Here is a 23,171-nt window from a genome sequence, read left to right as displayed (position 1 = left end):
AATGTGTAGATCACTTTGGGTAGTATAGACATTTTAACAATAGTTGTTCTTCCAACTCATAAGCATGGCATGTCTTTCCATTTCTTTGTGTCATCTTGAATTTTTTTCATCATTGTTTTATAGTTTTTGGAGTACAGGTCTTTCACCTCTTTGGCTGAGTTTATACCTAGATATTTTATTGGTTTTGGTGCATTTGTAAATGCGATTGTTTTCTTAATTTCTCTTTCTGCTACTTCATTATTAGTGTATAGAAATCCAATGGATTTCTATACCTTGATTTTGTATCCTGTAACTTTACTGAATTCATTTATCAGTTCTAGTAGTTTTTCGGTGGAGTCTTTAGGGTTTCTATATATAGTATCATGTCATCTGCATACAGTAAGAGATTTACTTCTTCCTTACCAATTTGGATACATTTTCTTTCTTTATGTTGTTTGATTGCTGTGCCTAGGACATCTAGTACTACGTTGAATAAAAGTGGTGAGAGTGGATATCTTTGTCTTGTTCCTGACCTTAGGGGAAAAACTCTGAGATTTTCCCCATTGAGTATGATGTTGTCTGTGGGTTTTTCATATAAGGTCTTTGTTATGTTGAGGTATGTTTCCTCTAAATCTACTTTGTTGACAGTTTTACCATGAATGGATGTTGTACCTTGTCAAATGTTTTTTCTGCATCTGTTGAAATGATCATATGGTTCTTATCCTTTCTTCTGTTGATGTGATATATCATGTTGATTGTTTTGTGAATATTGAACCACTCTTGCATCTTGGGAATAAATCCCATTTGACTGTGGTGTATGATTTTTTTTAATGTATTATTGGTTTGCTAATATTTTGTTGAGGATTTTTGCATCTATATTCATGAGTGATGTTGGCCTGTCGTTCTCTTTTTTCATGGTGTCTTTATCTGGTTTTGGTATCAGTGTGATACTGGCCTCATAGAATGAATTTGTAAGTTTTCCTTCCTCTTGTATTTTTTGGAATAGTTTGAGAAGAATGGGTATTAACTCTTCTCTAAATGTTTAGTAGAACTTACCTGTGAGGCTGTCTGGTCCTGGACTTTTGTTTTTTGAGAGTTTTTTTGATTACCAGTTCATCTTCATTGCTGCCAACTGATCTGTTCAAATTTTCTATTTCTTCCTGCTTTAGTTTTGGTAGATTATAGGTTTCCAGGAATTTATTCATTTCTTCCAAGTTATCCAGTTTTGTTGGTATTTAGGATCTGTTAAAGTTGTTTGTATTTCTGTAGTGTTTATTATTTCTCCTCCTTCATTAGTAATTTTGTGCATTTGGGTCCTCTCCTGCTCTTTTTTTTTTTTTTTAAAGAGTTTTATCAATTTTGTTGATCTTTGGTTTTATTGTTATTTTAGCTTCTATATCATTTATTTCTACTCTGATCTTTATTATTTCCTTCCTTTGCTGGGTTTGGATTTTGTTTGTTCTTCTTTTTCTAGCTCCTTTAGGTGTAAAGTAAGATTGAGATTTTTTCTTGCTTCTTGAGGTAGGCCTGTATAAACTTCCACCTTAGAACCTCTTTTGCTGCATCCCAAAGATTTTGGACCATTGTGTTTTCTAAAAGAAGTTTTTGAAAAAAGGAAGAGAATGATACTAGAAGGAATTTTGGAACATCAGGAGGAAAGAAGAAGAATAAGGATAAAAATATGGGGTCCAATCCAGAATATTCATACATCTCTTATTTATCTAGTGTCCTCTAATATGTGAGTTGCTTGGTCTTTCCTTGAAGCTGCATTTTTAATAAGCTTCCTTGGTAGTTCTTAGGCACTAGAATTTGAGACTCATTGTTGTTCTAAAGTTAGGGGAGACCCTGGGCATACCTCACCAACCCACAGCTCTTTTGGAAGCATGCTGACTGGGAGAAGCTTCTCATGCCTGTGTGGTAAGTTGTAATTTTCATCCCAGGTCATGGTGGTCAAGGACCCAGCAAGAAAGGGAAGTCACACTTAGTGGGAGTTCTGGAGAAAATGTGACAAAAGCATCATTCATAAAGGTATAGACAGGGTTAAGTCAACTAATAAGGGATGCTAAAGCAACCAGGAACTATCAAGAGTTGAAAGGTTTTACTACTCTTGGGAAGGGGAATGGAGGACACCCAATAGGAGAAGTAGTCAGAGACGTATAGTACATACGAATCCAGCCACACCAGAACCACAAGGCTCTGAAGCATGGAGGAAGTAGAAGACAGCACACTCAAGGCTTTACTTCCTCCTCCCCTAGATCTGATGGTGCCTTACATAAGTAGAACTGAAATGGAAGGGACCAAGGGACAAAGATGAACCAAATGATAAAGTCCCATCCCACAACGGAAGGCAAGAAGGATGGAGAATAGATCGGGGGTGATGGTAAAGGGAGAATAACCAGCTCTGATGTAAGAAAAACGCAGGAAAGGGGACCTGATTAGTAAACTGTATTTAGGGGAAAAAAAACACAAAATAAAACAAGACTCTTTTGTGCCAATATATATACGTGGACAGCACTCATATTAGGACTAAATTCTGGCATACTTTAAAGAAACATTCAATATATTTAACCAATAGTGTTAGTCCAGTTTTCTCTTCAAAGAGCCACTTCTGAAACCCAGTAGGCATATAATGGTTGTGATTTCAGTTGTAAGATTTCTAATTCCAGTTTGGTTTTTCTGGCCAGGAAATTTATTATGTAAAGACCTCCAAGGTTTGTAGCAGAACATCCTTACATTAAAAGACATAAAAGTAAAAGGTAAAAAAAGGTAAAGGTAAAAAAAAGGTTAAAAAAAAAAAAAGATATAAAAGGATGAGCATTCAGACTTTTGGGCCTATCACCAGTCAAATCTACATATAAATCAATAGCTTTACTACTATTATACCAAGAAGTGACCATGTCTTTTCTCTTGCAGAGAACATCATGGGAATGCTATGCAACCATCTGTCAAGGATAACAGTGGTAGCCATGGCTCTCCTATCAGTGGTAAATTAGAAGGCATCTTCTTCAGCTGCAGCACTGAGTTCAATACTGGGAAGCCACCCCAGGATTCACCTTATGGAAGATACAGGTTTGAGATTGTAGCAGAAAAACTTTTTAACCCCAATACTAACTTATATTTTGGGGACTTCTACTGTATGTACACTGCTTATCATTATGTGATTCTTGTTATTGCCCCTGTGGGATCACCAGGAGATGAATTTTGTAAGCAGCGCCTTCCTCAGCTAAATTCCAAGGATAATAAATTTTTGACCTGCACAGAAGAAGATGGGGTGCTGGTTTACCACCATGCCCAGGATGTCATTTTAGAAGTCATTTATACTGACCCTGTGGATCTTTCTCTGGGCACTGTAGCAGAAATCACTGGTCATCAGCTCATGAGTTTGTCTACTGCAAATGCAAAGAAAGATCCCAGCTGCAAAACCTGTAATATCAGTGTTGGACGTTAATGCCCACTTTTCTTATTCTTACCCAGTCCCTTTTCTTCCCCTAAGAGCACCGATCCTCTGTTGTCCATTTTCATCACCAGTTGTTTTCCACTGAAGCATGCACATGCCGCTATCACCAAAAGCAAATTGCCATTTTTCAAATTTCATCCAGAGCCGTTTTAGTGTTTCCTATTCCCTGCGCTTCCCATTACTTTCAGTGATGAAAGTTCTCCTCTGACACTTTATTGCCTAGATGCTGCAATGTTTTTATTTTTCCTTTATGCCAAACATAACAAAACAATTATATAAACTGCTTTAGCAAAATACAAAATAACAGCTTATAAATGGTGTTTAAATATGCATTCATTTTAATCTACTGAACAGATATTGGGATAACTCCAAACCGCATGAAAGGGTGTAATTGCAGCATGAGTTAAATCTTGAAGCCTAGAATTGTCAGCACTTCCAACTTGTTGTTTGACAGTGTTATTTATGTTATTTATATTAGCTAACAGGAAACAACTATTGTGTTTCAACATAATAAATATAATAGAAAAATATTTTATTTGTATTGTTGTATAAAATATTTACAATCATATAGAATATATAGAGTTACATTTTAATAGCAATTGTATACATGTCATGAAACCATTTCCCTTATCAAAGATGTAGTTTGTAAACTTCAAATAGTTGTGTATCTGTCCTGTTACAAGTAGATGACTTCAATTAAACAAATTTATGAAGGACATCATTCTGATTCATAAAACTTATAAAATATCAGGTAAATACAGAGAAAACAATAAGTCTCTGAAATACTCTGCTTCTGAAAGTCAATATTCTTCCCATCCAAACTATATGAAAATGTGAATTTGTTCAACATCATGCTTAAACATTACAGAAAACAGAAATACAAACATGGTTGGTACAAGAGAAAATGTCGACCTTTTACTTATTCTTACAAAGGCAAAAATAATAAATGTGTGTTTTAGTACAAAATAACACAAAACTATATGCACTAAAGTTGATGAAGCAAATAAAATTCTGGCTTCTTTTCCAAGGTGTCCCAACAATTTCAAACCTTTCATTTTGTACAGAATGAAGAGTACCTACAACTCATGAGAATGCTTGTGACTTTACAAAGTATACATAGACCTTGGAACATTAAGAAAAATGCATATTCCCAATTGAAAAATAGTTATATACTCTTATAGTAAACAAAAAGTTTAGCAATCATAACTATGGTCACATTAGATTATATACTGCAGACCACAGATCTATTCAAAATACCTATTTTCAAATTTTAATACAATATTTTATTTTAATATAAACATCTGTCAATTTTAGACAAAGATAATTCACAAAGTACATGCTATAAGAATGAACTTTGGTAACCAGAAATGTAAAATTTCAAATAACAGATAAAATAATGTGCTATTTTTATATAGAAATAAAAAATTAGCAGTGACACATTCTAGTATGCTTTACTGAATAGCCTAGCAGACTTAAGGGACAAGGTAGATTTTTTTTGTCACTTAAAAATCTATTAGAACTTTCAAATAAATTACATTCTTACTAGCTGTATTCCTTTCTACATAAAAAGAACAGTTTCTTTTCCTCCTCTTATTGATTTTTTAAAAATCATGCTCTTTTCCATACACTAACATAAGCAGTTTCTGGACACTAAATAGACTTTCCCTAATAAGTGGCCCACTGAACAAGTATTATTTAGATTTGATAAAATATTAAGAAATTTTTTGAAATAATTATACTGACTGTGCATTTTCTGCTTGGCATGGAGGAGACTGAATTTTTTTTCCAATTATACTGTTAGCTGTTATATTTTCCCCCATTTAAATCCTCCTTCCTCATTGATGGTTACTCTTGCCATCCCTTCTTAAAAACAGCTAATACTACCACTAAAGTGCTTCAATTTTCAATATGTCAAAACTACCTAGCAAGAATGGCAAAGGAAAATAAACGTGACCTTATCTTGGTTGAAAGTGGGCACAAACATTTCCTGAACCTCAGATTGTTTTGGCCACATCTTGCTTGCTGATGAGGACCTCTAATAGTCTCAGTTTGGCTTTTATGTGCTTGTATTCATAGTACTCATCTGCCATTGGTATCCTGTCTTCCTTTTGTGGACTTCTGCAAAACAGAAAATACTGTCTTTTAGCTCATAATAAATCAAGTCATTAAAAATCCTTTTATAATGTTTACATGAGAAAGTACAGAGTAGAAGTTTCCACTTGGTTCTTGCATCATGTCTTTTTTACCTTCCCTTCCACCTTCACTCACTCCCTCCTCCATGTGTCATTAGGTTTTTGTATAATAGTACACTTTGAGAACTTGAATGTCATGGGTGTTTTGCAAATATATGGTCCACTGCATAGACAGACAACAATGGAGCGAGTAAAAAGGAAAAAAAGTCCAAAAACCAGAACTCTCAAGGCATTCTTAGTCTAGTCATTCTCCCATTACTCATACCACAGTTCATGCATATGAAGAATGTTCAGCCCTTACAATGAGAGTTGTTAAAAATTCAACCTAAAAACCACATAAGTTAAGTGAAAAATTTATATAAATTTATGGCGATAGGGGAAAAAAGCTCAATGGTTACCTTATAAACATGAAATACTTCCAAGTTTTCCTTTAATTATAATACCTATCTCTGCTAATGTGTAGTAGAATCAGTGAGATGTTCATGGATTGAATTTATATGAGTCTGAATTGCAATGGTTCTCTTTGCACACTAATTCTAAGGCTAGACATCTAACAATGCATATTTTATACATACTCATTCTAACTACTATATGTTCTTGCCGTTTACTTTGAAGAATGTTTGGGTAACATCTGGAGTTAAAACCATTTCCTTTCCGCAAAAATATGTGGCCAGGATATGCTATCTAAAGGGAAGTAATTGCTTCAGGATCTTAGAAGGCTCTTGTCTCCTTGGTTGATAAGATCACCTATTGCTTTTAGAACATTTTCATTCATGACTTTGAAATACAAGGAGTGGAAAACAGATGAAACACCACAGTTGCTACTGAATATAAACATAAATACTCTCTAATATTAGTGTGGCTGAATGTAGGTAAATAGAAAGCATTTAATGTTTTACCTATACTCCCTTCTATTTTCCCAGTACTGATAAAAGATCTATCTCTCACAAATTTAAAAAAAGCATGAATCTATAAAGATTTCCTAAGAATGGAGTTATCTATTTGTGATGCACCACTATACACTTCCCTGGAATTTAAAGTACAGAACTCAGAACAGTACACAAATCTGTAGATAGGGTTTCTCTTAAATATTGTCTAAGTTATTTAATAGAATTCCTTTGCCTCCATTCTGTATTATGGACCAAACTTTGAACTGGGCCTCTAAATACCACCTTAATTTATATAAATGTATCTAAGTGAAGAAATGGTCTAATTTATCAGGAAACACTAGTAACCCTAACCCATCATGCAACTTTTCCCTGGTCCTGCAGACTCTGTTTTGGCTAAAAAACAAGAGTGTATTGGCCAGAGGCGCCTGGGTGGCTCAGTTGGTTAAGTGACTGCCTTTGGCTCAGGTCATGATCCCGGAGTCCTGGGATTGAGTCCCGCATCGGGCTCCTGTCTCAGCGGGGAGCCTGCTTCTCCCTCTGACCCTTTCCCCTCTCATGCTGTTTCTCTCTCGCTCGCTCTCTAATAAATAAATAAATAAAATCTCTTTAAAAAAAAAGTGTATTGGCCAGAATGAAAAATTTTGCTAAGTATTTCCTGAAGCAGTTTTCCCATTATGTAAAACATGCTAATGTGCTTGGCTTATAAATGTTCAGTTCCTGGCTTATAACTGGTACAGTTCCTGGCTTATAACTGTTAATATCATATCTACATGATTATTCCTCTTGCTTGGCAAATATTACCAAGAACATTTACACTAACTTAAAAATTTTAGTAATCCATTTGCATGGTTATTTTACCCTCTGGGCAGGATTAGGCCTTCCTAATAAAATTTCTTAGGATAACAAGATTAAGATCCATATTTCCTAACCATTCAACCCTTTGATTTTAGTTGTGATATACCACCACTTTGGCATTTAGTTTAAGTATATTACCACAAGAGGGCATACAACCTCAGTCAAATACAGGCATATCTGAAGTAGGGTTGAGACTCAAAGGTACAGTAGAATACTATACATAGGACATCACTAACTTCCCTGTACATCAAAAGGTATGCCAAATACCACTGGAGCTCCATTAGGCAGGACTACTAGCACATTGGGGTGGTCTCAAACTCTTTGGACTCCTGGGTACATACAGATTTAAAAAATGTAAATGTAAAAGCTGTATGGAAATTCTATAAAGGGAAAAAATGGAAATGGAAAAAGAAAACAAGAAATTATGTTTTATATTCTAAATTTAACATCCACAAAACAATTTTCACTAGATTAGTTAACATCAACAGAAGGTAAATAACTTGGACTTGTAGCAGTCAAATGGAAAAGGAAGATTCCAGGTAGAAAACAAAGTGGGTTACATCTGTATTTGCTGAACACAAAACGTTTCTGACTTAATAGGTCAAATCCTATTGTACAGCTCTGGAGGACTGCAATGGAAAAGCTGCTAAGAGGTGAGTAGACCAAGCTTTCAAGGTGCTTTAGAAAATAGTCCCTGTCCATCAGGTAGACCCTTAGTCTGCTGAAATGAAAGCAATTCAGGAAGGGCAGATACGTAGATGGAGAGGAATACTGAGGGGCCAGTGTATCAGTGACTCCCACCTCTGCCACCTTAATAACTTTGTGACTTTGGGGAAGTCACAAGACAGACAGAACAACTATAGCTTCCCAAAGTATTCCAGGAAGTCCAATCATTTCATCTTTACATCTTACAACCATGGAAACAGGCTCCAGATAGCTAAATGATTTGTCTCTTTCTCCTCTGGAAGTAGATCAATAATCTTGAATCTTATGATTTTATTATATATATAATAACATCAAATAGATTATATACATATACACATATATAATTACATACATGTAAAAATACATATACAAATTATACATATAAAAATTATATATACATTGACAATACACCAAAATTTAGAGGAAACTAATGGAATGCCTAATGAGACTTAGGTTGACAAAAATAGACAAAGAGAGGACATAGCTAAACATTTATGTTAGGGATAGAAAGAATAGCTATGAACATCTGACTTGAAAATAAATAAGGGCAGATCCTTAAGTTTAAAAGATACATTTAAAACAAAAGAAGAATTATTTAATAAAATAGGAAATAACTTGTGAAAGTAAGTAACCCAGAACAAAGAAGTTATATGGGTTGAAAAATCAAATAGATTTTTTAAAGGTTTAGATAAATTCAATAGTTATCAAGAGATTTATTATGCAAAGTTAGGGATTTCTGGATTTCATCCTTTATTTCTTAAAGCCTGATGTCATACTTGATAGCTACAGCCTCCCATAAAACATACCTAATAATGGCACTATTAGAATGTCGCATTAGACAGATTTTGAGTCTAAGTCACTGTGGAAATTATTTACATCTTATATAAAGTCCCTGTTCCTGCCAAAAACTTCAGTTCATTCTTAACAAGAGTTCCCCAGGAAATACTAACTTAAAAAAATCTCTGCCCACACTTACCTTCCCGTTTGTTTAAAAAACTGTTCTTCAAAGTCTCTTAAGGCTTTCCGAAGTCTCTTCTTGTCAGCCCTAGTTTCTCGGAGATGGTCAAGAAGTACAGGCCTATATCAAGCAAAAATATATTTGCCATTACTGAGCTCTGGCATAATTGAGACATCATAAGATTTATCTATTCAGCAAATCATATTATGATACAGAAGGATTCTTCCTAAAAGAGTATCTTTTGAATAAATATAGTGCATGTAGAGCATGATCACAGGGAAGCACATAAGCAGAGGATGAAAACAATGTCATAAGAGAACAGACAGACAGAAGGCAAGCCAATGGAATCCATTATAAAATGTGGTGAGGGTAATGACCATATGAATGGATAAGGGAGAAAGAGACATTTTGAAAGAACATTCATCAGTACTTGGTGATAAACTAGAACTAAGAGGCACAAGAGGAAGAGAGTTTAAAGAAAATTCTACCCTTAATGTAGAGTATGGGGAAAATGGCAAAACCCCTTGGGAATGAAACAGACCTTATTCAAAATAAAGCTAGAATTACACTGCAAATTCTACTCACTTCATTCTACTAAGCTAAGAGAAAAGTCATGCACTTTTAGAGCAGGAATTTTTATCTAGGAAACTTGTGCATGGTTTCAGAATTTTGAACTCCCTGTTTTTATTGACATTTTCTTAAAAAAAAATCCCAACACCCCCCAAAAGTTAATAACAGCTGCTTAAGAATAACCAACCAACAATAAATAAATGAAAGAAAGGAAAGCGAGGGAAAGAAGGAGGGAAAAAGAGAGGAAGATTGATTTTCTGCTTCCAAACAGGTTACTTCTCAGAGCTGAAACTGAGGTACCAGCTGATTCTACAAGCACACTAAAATCCTAATTTACAACTTAGTCCTTAGTCCCACCTCGTATATTTTTGGGGATTCCACCCCTATCTTGAGATATACATTCACCACATTATAGTAATACATGTTAAAGGAAATTTCATAATCTGGCCTGTAATATACAAACCAAAGAAGGTCAAACGATCAAGAGGAATGCCACATACTGAATAATGATAATGATAACAATAATGATAATATTAATGAAAATACAAATAGCTCCTGAGAGGCCATTAGGAGCCTAAGGGCAGCTCATTTACTTATGGCCAAGGGGATCCCCAGGCTGGAGAAACCATCTTATCTAAAGGAGTAGATGGACTAGGATAAAGGCCCTGACAAATATTGACCTACATGGGATCCCAATTCCTTTTGGTCCAGCATATTCAAAAGCCAGCTGTGCTTCACACACTGCCAAAAATTAGACTGATGCCAGACCCTGCTGAAAAGATGTGCAACTGTAGGAAATTAGCATTTATGGCACCTTTAGGACCTTATTGGGAGTGTTGGTTCCTCATGACTTTGTCTTCTCAATTCTCCAGTCAAGAGAACAACCAGATTATGCTTTTAGGCAACTGGTGGTTCACATTTTTAAGAGAATCTAATAGCTCTTGTGAATTTTGTATGCACATATAAGGTATCCCAGACCAAAAGGAGTTGAAAAGAGACTCCATACTCAGGATTCACACTCACATTGTAGCCTCATGTAAATTGGACATGGATAGGGCTGGTTGTTTGATTTCTTTTTTTTCATCTGGCAGCAGAACCCTAACAGGCTCAGTCTCATTAGAGAAGGTGAGGTGGTCGCCGACAGGAAGGTGAGATGCTGGATCTGGCAAAGAAAGTTGTTGGCTTCCCTGTGGACAGTCTTCATCAGAGTCCTCTTCCTCCTGCTTATCATAAGCAGAGTTAAATAAAGTCACAATGCTAAGTGCCTCTTGAAGCAAAAACAGGAAGAGGAACCATAAATAGACACCATGAAAAGAGTAGGTGACCCCTGTGTCTACTGAAAAACCAGAAGGAAGCAACCAAGAGGAACTCTTCCTCAGTTGCATCAAAAATCTTGCAGAAGTTAATGAGCAAAGAGGCACCCTTGCTGTGCTAAATGCTCAGCAAGTTCATCTCTGCTGGGCCAAAGAAGGCACAGAATCCAAGATATGGTCCAATCTGGGCTGTACTGCCTACTAGTTCCTCCCTTTCACCCAGACCTTCTGGGCCCCCAGCTTCATAACAGTTACATGGGTTAGAAAGAGAGGGACTTCAGATACCTTTTGTCATCCAGAAATACCCCAAATCAGGTCCTGGGGTGGACCACATTCAGATACAGAGGATATTGAGAAAATTGACAAATTCAGGGATGAGCTCTAGGAAGGCCAAAGCAAAATGGAGTTATTCCTTAACGTGTTCTGCTAATGCTTATCACAACCCAAAGATTTTCTTGCAAGGAAATCTGAAAATCATAATCCATTTTAAATCATGCTTCCTTAATGGAAAAATTTTAGAGATTATGACTCACTATTGCATTTGTCTTTAAAATTATGAAAGTATAAATGTAGTCAAGTATACTTAAATGTATATTTGTTAATATTTATTTCTTTTTATATTGGTATCTTGAACAAGTGACTGAATATTAATGGAGTAGGATTTGTGGTGCTTTTCAAGTTCTGTATTCCCATAAGTCATTCTTTATTAAAAATAGTCTAACTCAATTTCAGTAGCCATATTTTCTATCGAAATAAATCTTATATCTTACATAGTGATGGTCAAATGGTACCAAAAACAAATGTTGCATTATGTCAAGGAACATGTAGTCAGTTTTCTTATTCTAGAAGAAAAATTAACAAAGAGAATAGAAAGCCTCTGTTTGGTCTAGCTGTGTTGTAAATTAGATAATGCCAAATTGGAATTCATCATTTGTTCAAGAAATGAAAGCAAATTGCGATGCCTGGGTGGCTCAGTCAGTTAAGCATCTGCCTTTGGCTCGGGTCATGATTCCAGGGTCCTGGGATCGAGTCCCAAATTGGGCTCCTTGCTCAGCGGGGACGCTTCTCCCTCTACCTGCCGCTCCCCCTGCTTGTGCTCTCTCTGACAAATAAATAAATCTTAAAAAAAAAATTCTTTTTGAAAGCAAATGTTAAAACTGGCTTCAAAAATACAATTGCTATAAATTCCTCTTTCATAGTAATTTTAATTATCAGCCACTGTTAAGTAAGTATTAGGCTTAATGGAGACCACATTTCTACTTTTTGAATAACAACTGGCCTCGTTAGCAGTATATACTGCCAAGAAGGCTTATTTATAACTGTCACAGTGCTGCCTCCCTACCTAAACTATACCAAGCAAAGTAAAGGTTTCTAGTAAAAGCAAGCATCCTAACTTACAATTGTTGGAATAAGGGAAGGTGTTGACAAGATTTGCTTGATAATCCTGTATCGGTCATAAAGAGGCTTTATGAGGTTCTTGTCTTGCTTAGCTACCTGAAAAACATGAAATTAATTATTGTTCCTTTCTTAGATGAGAATGAAAACATGTCAGTATTTTTTAACAGGCAGAAAAAAAAACAGTTTTGAAGTCTCAAAATAGGAGATTAATAATTCTATAATACAACAGTAATTAGAAAAAGAGAAGACATTTATAAGATACTATTTAAAACACATGTCAATTTTCTTCTAGGAAAAGTTTCTTAAAGGATAGGTCCAAGTTTAGAAAGATGTTTAAAGCTTTCTGAAGGAATCCAAAATATGTAAATGGTAAGAAGCCTGTTATTTACTTCTTCATTCTTTAAAAAACCCATATGTGATTGAGACCTATCAATTTTTCTTCTGAAACATGTATTTTATCTGGATTTTCATGATTATATTCACAAATACCAACCTTGCTTAGGGCTTCATCACAACAAGCTTCGAGTATATACTAGCTTACTGGCTAGCTCTGATATAAACTATTTTGGATACAACAATGAACTTACTTGAATCCTCAATTTCTTACCTGTACAACAAGGAGGTTGGAATTACAAAGTTCCTTCCAACTGAAAAATTTCATAACCTCTTGGTCCAAGAATGTATTCTCCTACCTCTCTGCTGTATGACCCATCCCTAAGCACTATTTTTAACAGGTCACATTGTGCATAAAAATTTAAATAGCTTCCTATTTATCTATCAATCTCCTACCTGTCTATCTCACCATCACCTTTCCATCCAAAGTGACCAAACCTCTGCTTGCCTTGGTTTTGGTCCCGGCTGTGTATCCTACATTAATTTGCTACATATTTACTACATACAATTTCCCTTTCACTCTGGTCAGATGGTTCTCACTCAGCAGGTAGCAAGAAGGGATGGGAGAAATAACACATAGCATAATCACTCAGGTATCTTTTGTCAAAATACAAATACTCAAATGTGCTATCTGCTTATCTGCCTTCCAGATCCCTTTGCTGGAAAGAAAAGAACATGGCTTAAGTATGTGTATTTTTTAAATTTCCTAGTTATCCACATGCTACTCTACCCCTACCCAGTTGAGAACCATTCTGGCCCATATTTATCTCCCTTTACTCTGAACTTCTCTGTCTTATTATCTGGGCCTTCACTATTTTCTGTGTTTCAGTTTAGTCTGCCCAAATGAATTAGGAGTTTTTTGAGAACAAAGATTATATCATATATTTTTAAAAATTTTCACAGTACCCAACACATCCCCTTCCCTGCTATAAATTTATCAACCCAGGTTTATAAACAAAGGTACCCTAATCTTTAACAATCTTCATATAATTCCACAGGCTATAACCTAAGGCTCCTTCATTTTCAGTAGAAAGAAAGGCTTTCTATAGAAGCCTTTTAAATATTATTAAGTAACCCCAAGAGCCTTTCATTTACTGGCCCAATCATTCCTTAAATATTTTCTTAGTCATGATACATCTTACCATAAAACAAAACAAAACAAAACAAAAAAACCCTTTCATAAAGAAAAAAATCTCAATCCAAGTTCAGAAAACATTAACATAGTGTTTTTATTCAGTGTCTCATTGGGGCTTATATTCCATAGAAAGCACTTCAGAAAATGATGCATTTAACTGTTATTAGCATCTCTCTATGGCAGTTTGATTTTTGTAATTTTATTTTTAGTATATTCTCTGGATTCCAGAAAAGCTAAATTTAGTCCTAAAAGAAAGAGTGACTAAAAAGCAAGTTAGAATGATGAATACTATTATAGAAAAGTATCTTCCAGAGATGCCAGATGAAAATCAGTGTCCATGTACAATGTATGCACTCATCTTCCACTCTGATGAGTCCCTGATTTTACTCTTAGAATCATTATCAAAGCAATCCCCAAAGAGAGACATGAGGGTTCAATGGCTGTAAATACAAAACGGTGTCAAAACTAATTCTATAAGTGTTCATCCTCAAATAGGAAGACAGGCTGCCTGAATAAGAAGGGTTAGTGATCAGACTATGTGCCAGGAGCTGTCTTCCACTCACAGACCTATAGAGAGAAGCTATGGAAGACCTGCAAGGTCAATCTTCATGAAGGAAGATGAGTCAAGAGATAGGCTCTGCTTGAGTAGCTCAAATCTAAGGGGCAGACATACATTTGACTTAGCTAGTCCTCAGTCATTTTCTGCTAAGAATCAGACAATTGCCCCTCTGTATTCAATGACTGTTTCTGAAATGCATCCTCCCGGCCTAGTTCGGCATATTGGTGGCTGTCCGTGGTATGTCAGATGTATCTAACTTTTGATTTTTGTTATGTGAATGGAGGAAACAAAGACAGTGTTGAGTAACCTGAAATAGCCAGAGAGAGATATCCAGAGCATGAATGGACTGTCAGATTTAAAGATAAATAAAAGGAGATAAATCCCAAAAATACTTAGCCTAACTTCCTTCTCCTCCATTTTTTATGGCATCAGAAAGAGTGGAACAAAAAAGAGGTTGAGCAAAAGGGGACTGTGCACAGAACAGTTTGATATGATTTGTTGACAGCTTGACAACTTTGCCATAAAAAAATTCCTAAGACCCCTACCTAGTAGGTTATTTGAATCATCAACCTAATAGGTTATTTGGAATAGTAGCTCCCAAACAAGCTGGCAAGACAGAACTGCTGCTGAGTAGACAGGCTAAGTGTATTTCTTTCTGAGCCTTGGTCAGAAACTTGTTTGGGAAAAAACTGCCATAGCTTCCATGCTTTTACCATCATGCTTGTTTTCCTTTCTCCCCATGGCATTAGTCCCATGCATTCCCTCACAATAAACCACAGAAATTTATTTAAAAAATCATTTGAATCAGCTCCATAATCAAGATCTCTCCTAAAGAGGGAAGGAGTAATGGGAATCAATTACTCTAGCTTTAGAGAGTCAAGTGTTGTCAAGCTGTTCCTGTGTCTGAGTCTCCCCAGCATCTCACCAAGTGAGACAGTATATATGGAACAAGTCTGACTTTTGAACAAGTCAAACGATGTGAAAAATCAGTAATGAACATAATCATACAAAGCAACTGCTGAAGAGAATGGCTTGGTCAATATAAAAGATTTCTGAGGGGATTGCAGATTAGTATTAGCCTTGAAACCAGAGGACATGAGTTCAGATAATCAGTTTTAAAGCTGACCTATTTTTAACATGGAAAATTATGTAAGGTCTGAACCATAGATTTTTAATATAGAGAATATATTGTTATATTAATATATTGTTTTAATAAGTTAGCATATGTAAATGTCCCTGACAAAGAGTCAGGTGTACTAAATGTTATTTAAGCTACAAACTAAATTGATTTCAGGTTACTATCAATGTTGTACATTACTAAAAAAGGAATACCACGATGCTATTAAATAAATTTTAAGAATAAAAAAATGTGAATCTATTTCTTTATACAAAAAGGTATCCAGAATATACAAAGTGAAAAAAAGGATAATTATATAATGTGTTATTTTTAGTTTTAAAAGGGGACAAATTAAGAATATATATTGATACTTTCTTGTATATGCTTTATAGAAACTCAAAAAGTACACATAACACATTAGTAACAATACTTACCTGCTTGGGGATGGGAAGCCTCAGAGCTAGAAGCTGGCAGATTGGGTGACAAAGTCTTTTTAATGTGTAGCCTTTTACATTTTTTTTGAACTATATCAGATAATATTATCTATTAAGAAAATTATTTTTATTTTTTAAAAGGAGAAGTAGGCAAAAGAACTTGATGGGATCTTCCTTTTGATGCCCTTTACCTCTAAGTTTCCTTCTCTTCAATGTATAACAACCACTATATTTTCACTATATATACAATTTATAACAATCACTATATTTTCATTTGATTTTAAAAAATAATTTTTTTTTAAATCTGCTTTCTTCCTCAAAGATGCTGCAGTTAGTGAAGGCCCAGAAGTAACTGCCATTATCATCTAGTTAGTAATTTGTGCCATGCCCCGAACACCACCTACAGTTCTCAGAAAGGGCAATAAAATGGGTATAATGTGCCAGCACCAATTTGGGATTTTCAAAAGAAAAGGACATAAATAGGCACCACAGTCAGATCCAGGGGATGATTCATTCACTTCCAAGGGCTCAGTGGATACCCTGTGACCCAGAAGTGATTACCTCCAAAAATCATCCATTAATAGAAGAGGAGGAAAATTACTCTATAGCAGTATCTGAATTGACAAGGCAAAGCTGCAGGATTTATCAGCTTTAGTATGAGCTCTGACCAAGTACCAAATGTAAAAATTTTACAAAATTTTCTCTCTAGAAAAAAAAAAAATTCATCTCAGAAGTTTTAATATTTAATGTATTTTCAGCAGTAAAGCAAGAACCCCAGATAAAAACCATCTTTCAATTTGAGTTTAAAGAAATGGGACCTATTCAGATAATCTCAAACGCTAACAAGCTCACTGAGGAGCGAGGAATAACATAGCTACTGTGGAAATTTGCAAACCTCCCTTGGCTTCTGCTGTGATTTGGGGACGCTCCTGTAGGAACCACCTGATGGTTGGCTAGCCACTTTATGGTCTGCTATATTCAACTTCCCCAGGAACAATACTACAGCTTTAGATATTGAGAGCTACATGTTCTATTACAGATGCTTTCTATTTAAAGGGCCCACCTTTAGCCTACTGCAGAGATATCTGAAGGGGCTACTGACATTTATTAAACAGTTCAACAGATACTTCATTTAAAATAATAGAAATAAATTGCCATTTAAGCAAAGATAACTTACAAAGAACTCAAATACGCTTCTCTGATCTTTAGATTCTCCTGTGCATGCATGTGCCTATATTTGACTTAGATGCCTCAGTAGGGTGGCCAATCATCTGTATTTTCCCAGGATGAAAGCATCTGAAATTTTCAGCATCCAGGAAAATCCAAGGAAACCAGGGATGGTTTGTCACACTATTGCTCAAAGATCTTAAAATAAACATGTTCAAAACAGACCTCTTAAGTTTTCAGTCCCATACCCAATCTGTTCCTCCTGTAGTATTCCCCATCTCAGTAAATGGACCCATCACCATCTTGGATTCTTCCTTTCCTTCATCCCTACTGTCCAGTGATTCATCATATCCTTTGATTCTTCATCCAAAATATACTTTGAATAGGTCTATATCTTTCCATCTCTAAGGCTATCATGCTAGTCCAAACCACCCATTTCATCTTCCCCTTTCCATTCTTTCCCCCTATCATTTATTCTTCACACAGCAATCAGAAAGATCTTTTTGATATAAATCACACCATGTCACTTTCCTGTTTTCAACAACTCAACAGCTTTCCCATACTTTCTACTCCCCTAAAAGGTACTGTGTCAGGGCCCCCAATCTATCTTTCTGACTTCATCTGATGCCATCCTGTGCTCTAGCCCTCAGACCCAAGAATTCCAAGTATGTGCAAGCTCTTCCTTCAAGGTCTTCATTTGCAGTTCCATCTGCCTAAAATGCTTTTTGCTGCTTTCTTGGCCTGCAAATTCTTAATGAAGAATTTAATATGTCATCTATTGTCCTTCCTAATCACCCTATATAAAGTAGAAACCATACCCATTATCTGTTTAATTCTTTGCACACTATTTATCAAAATCTTTAATAATTTTATTTATTGAACTGTTTGTTATTGTATCCCAATTCCCAGGGCAGCAACCCCAAAGCTTCTCTATCATATTATATCCATGATGTATCATATTTCACAACACATAATAGGCATTTGAATATCTTTGCAAATGAATGATTGTGCACCAGTCACCAGGCATCTTTCCTTACTGTCACAATAATTATATAAGTAGGTATTGTCTGCATTTTATAGATGTTGAAGTTGAATCTCAGAGAATTAGTTCACTTGCTAAGTGTACATAGCTAGAAAGTAGCTTGTTGAAGCACTGAGTCCTGATCTAAGTCTACTATACCAATCCTAACTCATCCCTCACTGCACTAATCAAATAGAACATAGAATTAGGACTTGGGTGTTGACCAAGCTTCTTTTATAGATGTGGCTAAGGTAACTAGAAAACGCAAGAAAGACCATCAGAAGCACTGAAAGATAGAAAACCACAGATGTGCTTCTGTGTGTGTGTGTGTGTGTGTGTGTGTTACCCACTTATCCACTGGCTATCACAAAAATCTAGAATCTTTGGTGGGAGGCCAAGTAGATGAAAACCTATTCACTTTTCACAACACATAATTGATTATTTTTAAGTCTAAACATATTTTGTTTAAAAAAGGCCCATTTCTGCTTGTAGGTCACAAATCTCCATGTAAAGGAGAAGTCCAGGGGCATATGGTAAGCCTTTTGGTATTTGATATATGTTGCCACCTTATGATTGAGACTAGATAATGTGCAATAAAACAGGTAAAGGCAGCATTCTCTTCAAGAATACTTGATTTCAAACTTAAATATGCTAGTTTATTAATTCTCTGTCCATTCACTCAGCAAACTTTTATTCAATACCATGTACAGACACTGTAGGATCATGAGCTACAAACAACTCTTCTACTCAAGAGGTCTAAAGTATAAAATAAGAGACAGAAAATGTCATACAGCATAATTAGAGCTATGATAGGGGAGCTACAACTCTTATTCAAGAAATTAAAGGTAACCATACCACTTTTAGAGTTGAGACAGAAAGGACTACAAGGAAGGTTCCCTGGCATAAGTGAAATGTAAGCATAGATGTGCAGGATGAGGAGGAATTAGCCAGGTAAATATTAATTGATTTCATTATCTTCCTTGTAAAATATGATAAATATTTTCTTCAAGCTCTAGGCTCATGTATCCAAATGTCTAATTGACAACTCTACCTGAATGTCTCACAGAGATTTCAAAACTAAGATGTCTAAAGAATTCAGTTTTAAACATCTTATCACCTAACACTCTTGTCCTTACTATGTATACATCATCCCAGCTTCATTATTTTTTTTAATAAAACATGGTAAAATGGGATTGTGATACTAATCTTGGGTTAATTTGCTAGCTTATTGGGGGAACTGGGCGAGAAAGAGATCTGATACACCTAATATCTTTGTCATTTGCTTCCCACCAACATGTAATACTGTAACTTCCAGAATAACATCCTGGAATTAAGTGGCAACACCCATAGGTCATGGCCAATAACTTACTAAGAACTTACCTGACTGAAATTTCAGAGCCAGTCTCCTAAAGATGTTTTTGTGGTGCCAAGTGCGCCTATAAATTGGTAAAAACCATAATCTCACTGACACTGTATTGAGTGTTGGGGCCTATGAGGATATGGTGAGGTACCTTAGAATCTTCCTGAGCAGGAAGCTGCTCTCTCTTCTCCTTCAGGCATGTTAACACAGCATCTGGAGTCTCCTCTCCAGAGGAGCATGGCTCAGGACCCACAGCTTCTGGCTTCCCATTCTCTCTGGGGACTGCGGGTTGCTCACAGGACAGGTTTCTAGGTGGGCCTTTGGGAGCACTCCCTTGTTCTTCTGAGAGCTTCAGCTTTAGTTCTAAGAGAAATGCCATGAGTTACCATGAACAAGGAGGACTCACTGGGCTTAAAAGTAGAGAGCCTTTCAGAAATTCCCACAACTGATGTGAAATCAGTGGAATTGGATGGTGTTGCTGATGGCTTTCCACAGGGCAAGGGCAGCCTCAGTAACCAGAACCAACAGCATAAACTCCCAATCAGATGTAGAAACAAATGGCTCTAGAGGCTGGAATCTCATGGAAATGGAGTAACTCATGTGTAGGAGTAACTCAGTGGTTTAAATTTCAGAGGATGAACTCTAGACGAAGACCAGTCGTACTGCCCCAAAGATTTTACCCGTTACCCACCATAACACCTGAAATTCTACACTCAAAGGTTCATTTACTTGAGTGTAGAAGTTTTGTGCCATTAAGAGTCCCTGTAATAATAATGCAAGCACTTGTAACAAATAAATGCAAGCACTTGTAAGGCATTACACATGTAGACATCTGAGGAAATATAGGAGGAATGGGAATGCCAGCCCCAACTTGACAGATGTCACAATTTTGTCTGATGTTATCTTTTAAAATCCAGGAATCACCATTATTTCAATGTGGTTTTATATAAGCCTACATAATTAAAAATTTAAAAAAGCCACCTGGGACATGTCAGGGAATTACATTTCAGAATATGCTAAGGGGCTGATAATATCCATGTGGCCATTTGTATTGATTTCTCAATTACACAGCTCATTTTGTTTGATGTTTGTTTTTTAGTTAGATTCTGGTATGGTGTTTAAACACTGCATATTTTATAAACCTGCTACATCATTACAGTTTAATACCATGAATTAATATTCCCTTCCAGTTCCTTATCGCCACCCTTTTAGAAATTTGGAAAAAATTCCCCCGTCTCTAAAGAGGTATCACAATAAGTACGTGGAGAGAGGAAGAAAATAAATTTTTATTGGTAAATACCACAGTACTTTTAAACGGATTTTAGAGTTAATCAATACTCACATCACCATCTCCAGAGAAACAAAGAAAGAAGAACACTGGATTAGGAGGTAGGAGAAATGAGTTTTACACCTAGCTCACTACCTCTCAGATATGTAACTTGTCCCTATCTCTGGACATAAATGTCCTCATCTGTGCAATGGGGGATGCAGAGTAAATGATTGCTCAGGTCTTTTTCTAACATCCAAGAATCCAGTAACCCAGGGAAGTTAATACTCTACATGTTGAAATGCTCCTGGCACTGAAGTGAATCATTCCACTTCAGAGTCTGTAGTTCCTCAGTCTCTTTATAAGGAGATATTAGATGGGGCCAAACAATGAAGGGGACCCAGGACCCTTTATTTCAAAATGGAGCCTCCAATCTAAGTGAGAGACAAGGTTAAAGAGGGCACAGGTGGAAAAGAATAAAAAAAAAAAAGTGCCTCGGAGCACATTATCAATATTTTAACTGCTTCCTTTCTGGAAAAAGAGAAAGGCTGGCCCTTACCTTTGAGTTGTTTACGACCTTTAGCCAAATCATTCATCCATTTCAGGACTTCAGGATTAGAAGTCTTGTCACCATGTGAAGGCTACAAGGGAGGGGAAAGTGTGGGTGGGAGGAAGGGAGGAAAAGAAAAAGAAAAAAGGAAAAAATTTTTAAACAGCCAAGGCACACAAAGGTAGTTAGAGACATATAAACCTGGGAGAGAAATTCAGGTGTGACAACTCCAGTTGATAGAGTTCCTTCTGAAAAACAGAGCAAACATTCTTGACCTCCTCCACATTTTCATCCTTGCCATGGGCATTGTTTCCAAACATGCCTAGTCACTCAGTACTTTTCACATAGCCCTAACCATGCCAGTCCCCTGCAGTCTAATCCTCAGTCACCCTGTGGGCCACCCACACCCCAGACTTGGTTGCCAGGCCATTCTTCATATCAGTGTGGTTGACTGCACTAATATAAACCGGTGCTTATTCCCTCACCTGTGCTCACACGCATGGTTTATGACCACAACCTGTCTGGGTTATACTGACAAACTGGAAGATTTAGGTCCTATCAGTCATTTCCACAAACCTGGATAAAGGAGACCCCAGGATCTCTGAAACCTGACAACAGTCTGAGGAGTCAGTACTTCAGGGGGATACCCAGATTTCTAATCATCTCACTGTTTATAGACTCAATATCCTACTGGGCTAGCATTAAAGTAAAACTTAATCATATGTGTGTGGCCTTGGGAAAATTACTAAGCCTCAGTTTCATCTACCAGATGAGGATTATAACAGCATCTCCCTCACAGGGTTGCTGGAAGGGGCAAATTAGTTGATGTACATAAAACAGTGAAAGCAGTTACTGGCATATGCTATACACTATAGGTGTGTTAACTAGAACCACAAATGTTATTATTATTACTGGCAGTGGTGATAGTAGAGTGTTACTACCAGACTTTCACAGGAATTCTGGATATGTCTTCACCAACAAACATATATGTAGGGGTATGTACGTCTTACCAAGTAGTTAATAGAACTTGGATGTGGCAATAAGAATGTATTTTTTTATTCTGGGAGGACATGACTCTGTTAAAACAAATCATTCACTTTGATTTCTGGATTTCTCCTCAGAGCATAAAAGTAGATTTTTTACAGAAAAGAGAAACAAGGAAAGAAGGATGGCCAAACATACTTAGCCTCCACCCCCATAGGTCAGTAAGATCTTTCTTAAATAAATCAAGGCCACCCTGTTAACATCAATGCAGGCTCAAGAAGATTAATGGCTACTCTGAATTGAGTATATATAAGGACTACTATATAGGAATGTTCAGGATGCCCTGATCATAATTATAATATCGCCAGAAATGTGTACATTGATAGTGGCTAAGTCTAGGGGCTCTGCCATAGGTTTTTTAAGGATCCACTAAGTCTGTGTAACATCAGCAAGTTGTTGGTGAGAGAAAGGCATCAAGAGAGAAATGTGTCCCTCCTAGATTCAAAGGGAAAAAAACATGGTCATCAAACGTACGTGGGATTATGGGCGCCTGGGCGGCTCGGTTGGTTGGGCATCTGACTCTTGATTTTGGCTCAGGTCATGATCTCATGGTCCTGAGACTGAGCCCAGCATGGGGCTCCACACTCAGCGTGGGATTCTCTCTCTCCCTCTGTCTCTGCCCCTCCCCCTCTGGCTCTCTCTCTCTCTCACACACACACACACACACACACACACATACACACACACACTCTCTCTCTCTCTCTCTAATTAAAAAAAAAGGTACACGGGATTAAATGTTAATTGTGAAACATAAGGCATGGTTCTGTCACTTCTAGAATGATGTAAAAACCATACTTTTAAAATCAA

The 23,171-nt window shown here is 36.4% G+C and overlaps 2 protein-coding genes across 9 annotated transcripts in view; one reads left to right on the top strand and one right to left on the bottom strand.

Annotated features, from left to right (window-relative positions):
• PHYHIPL (phytanoyl-CoA 2-hydroxylase interacting protein like) overlaps nucleotides 1-4,152 on the top strand; it is a 67,666-nt gene extending 63,514 nt beyond the window's left edge. Inside the window, exon 3 of the mRNA XM_081823105.1 lies at nucleotides 2,893-4,152. Coding sequence (XP_081679231.1) covers nucleotides 2,893-3,427 — 535 coding nt within the window. The 3' untranslated portion in view covers nucleotides 3,428-4,152. The remainder of the gene's footprint in view (nucleotides 1-2,892) is intronic.
• The window catches only part of FAM13C (family with sequence similarity 13 member C), a 141,591-nt gene continuing 122,367 nt past the window's right edge, over nucleotides 3,948-23,171 (bottom strand). For 5 of the 8 annotated variants that reach the window (XM_081824229.1, XM_081824223.1, XM_081824226.1 and 2 more), the window contains 6 exons: nucleotides 21,330-21,411; nucleotides 19,655-19,866; nucleotides 12,318-12,413; nucleotides 10,630-10,829; nucleotides 9,055-9,156; nucleotides 3,948-5,554 (listed from right to left, as the gene is read on the bottom strand). In XM_081824229.1, coding sequence (XP_081680355.1) covers nucleotides 5,431-5,554; nucleotides 9,055-9,156; nucleotides 10,630-10,829; nucleotides 12,318-12,413; nucleotides 19,655-19,866; nucleotides 21,330-21,411 — 816 coding nt within the window. In that variant the 3' untranslated portion in view covers nucleotides 3,948-5,430. The remainder of the gene's footprint in view (nucleotides 5,555-9,054; nucleotides 9,157-10,629; nucleotides 10,830-12,317; nucleotides 12,414-19,654; nucleotides 19,867-21,329; nucleotides 21,412-23,171) is intronic. The other 3 variants (XM_081824224.1, XM_081824227.1, XM_031030468.2) reach the window with 1 other exon arrangement.

The sequence above is a fragment of the Leptonychotes weddellii genome, chromosome 6 (assembly GCF_054177405.1).
Source record: "Leptonychotes weddellii isolate Sample4059 chromosome 6, ASM5417740v2, whole genome shotgun sequence".
Taxonomy (NCBI): domain Eukaryota; kingdom Metazoa; phylum Chordata; class Mammalia; order Carnivora; family Phocidae; genus Leptonychotes; species Leptonychotes weddellii.
Note: the sequence above shows the minus strand (reverse complement) of the source record. Positions and strands in the feature narration are given on the sequence as shown.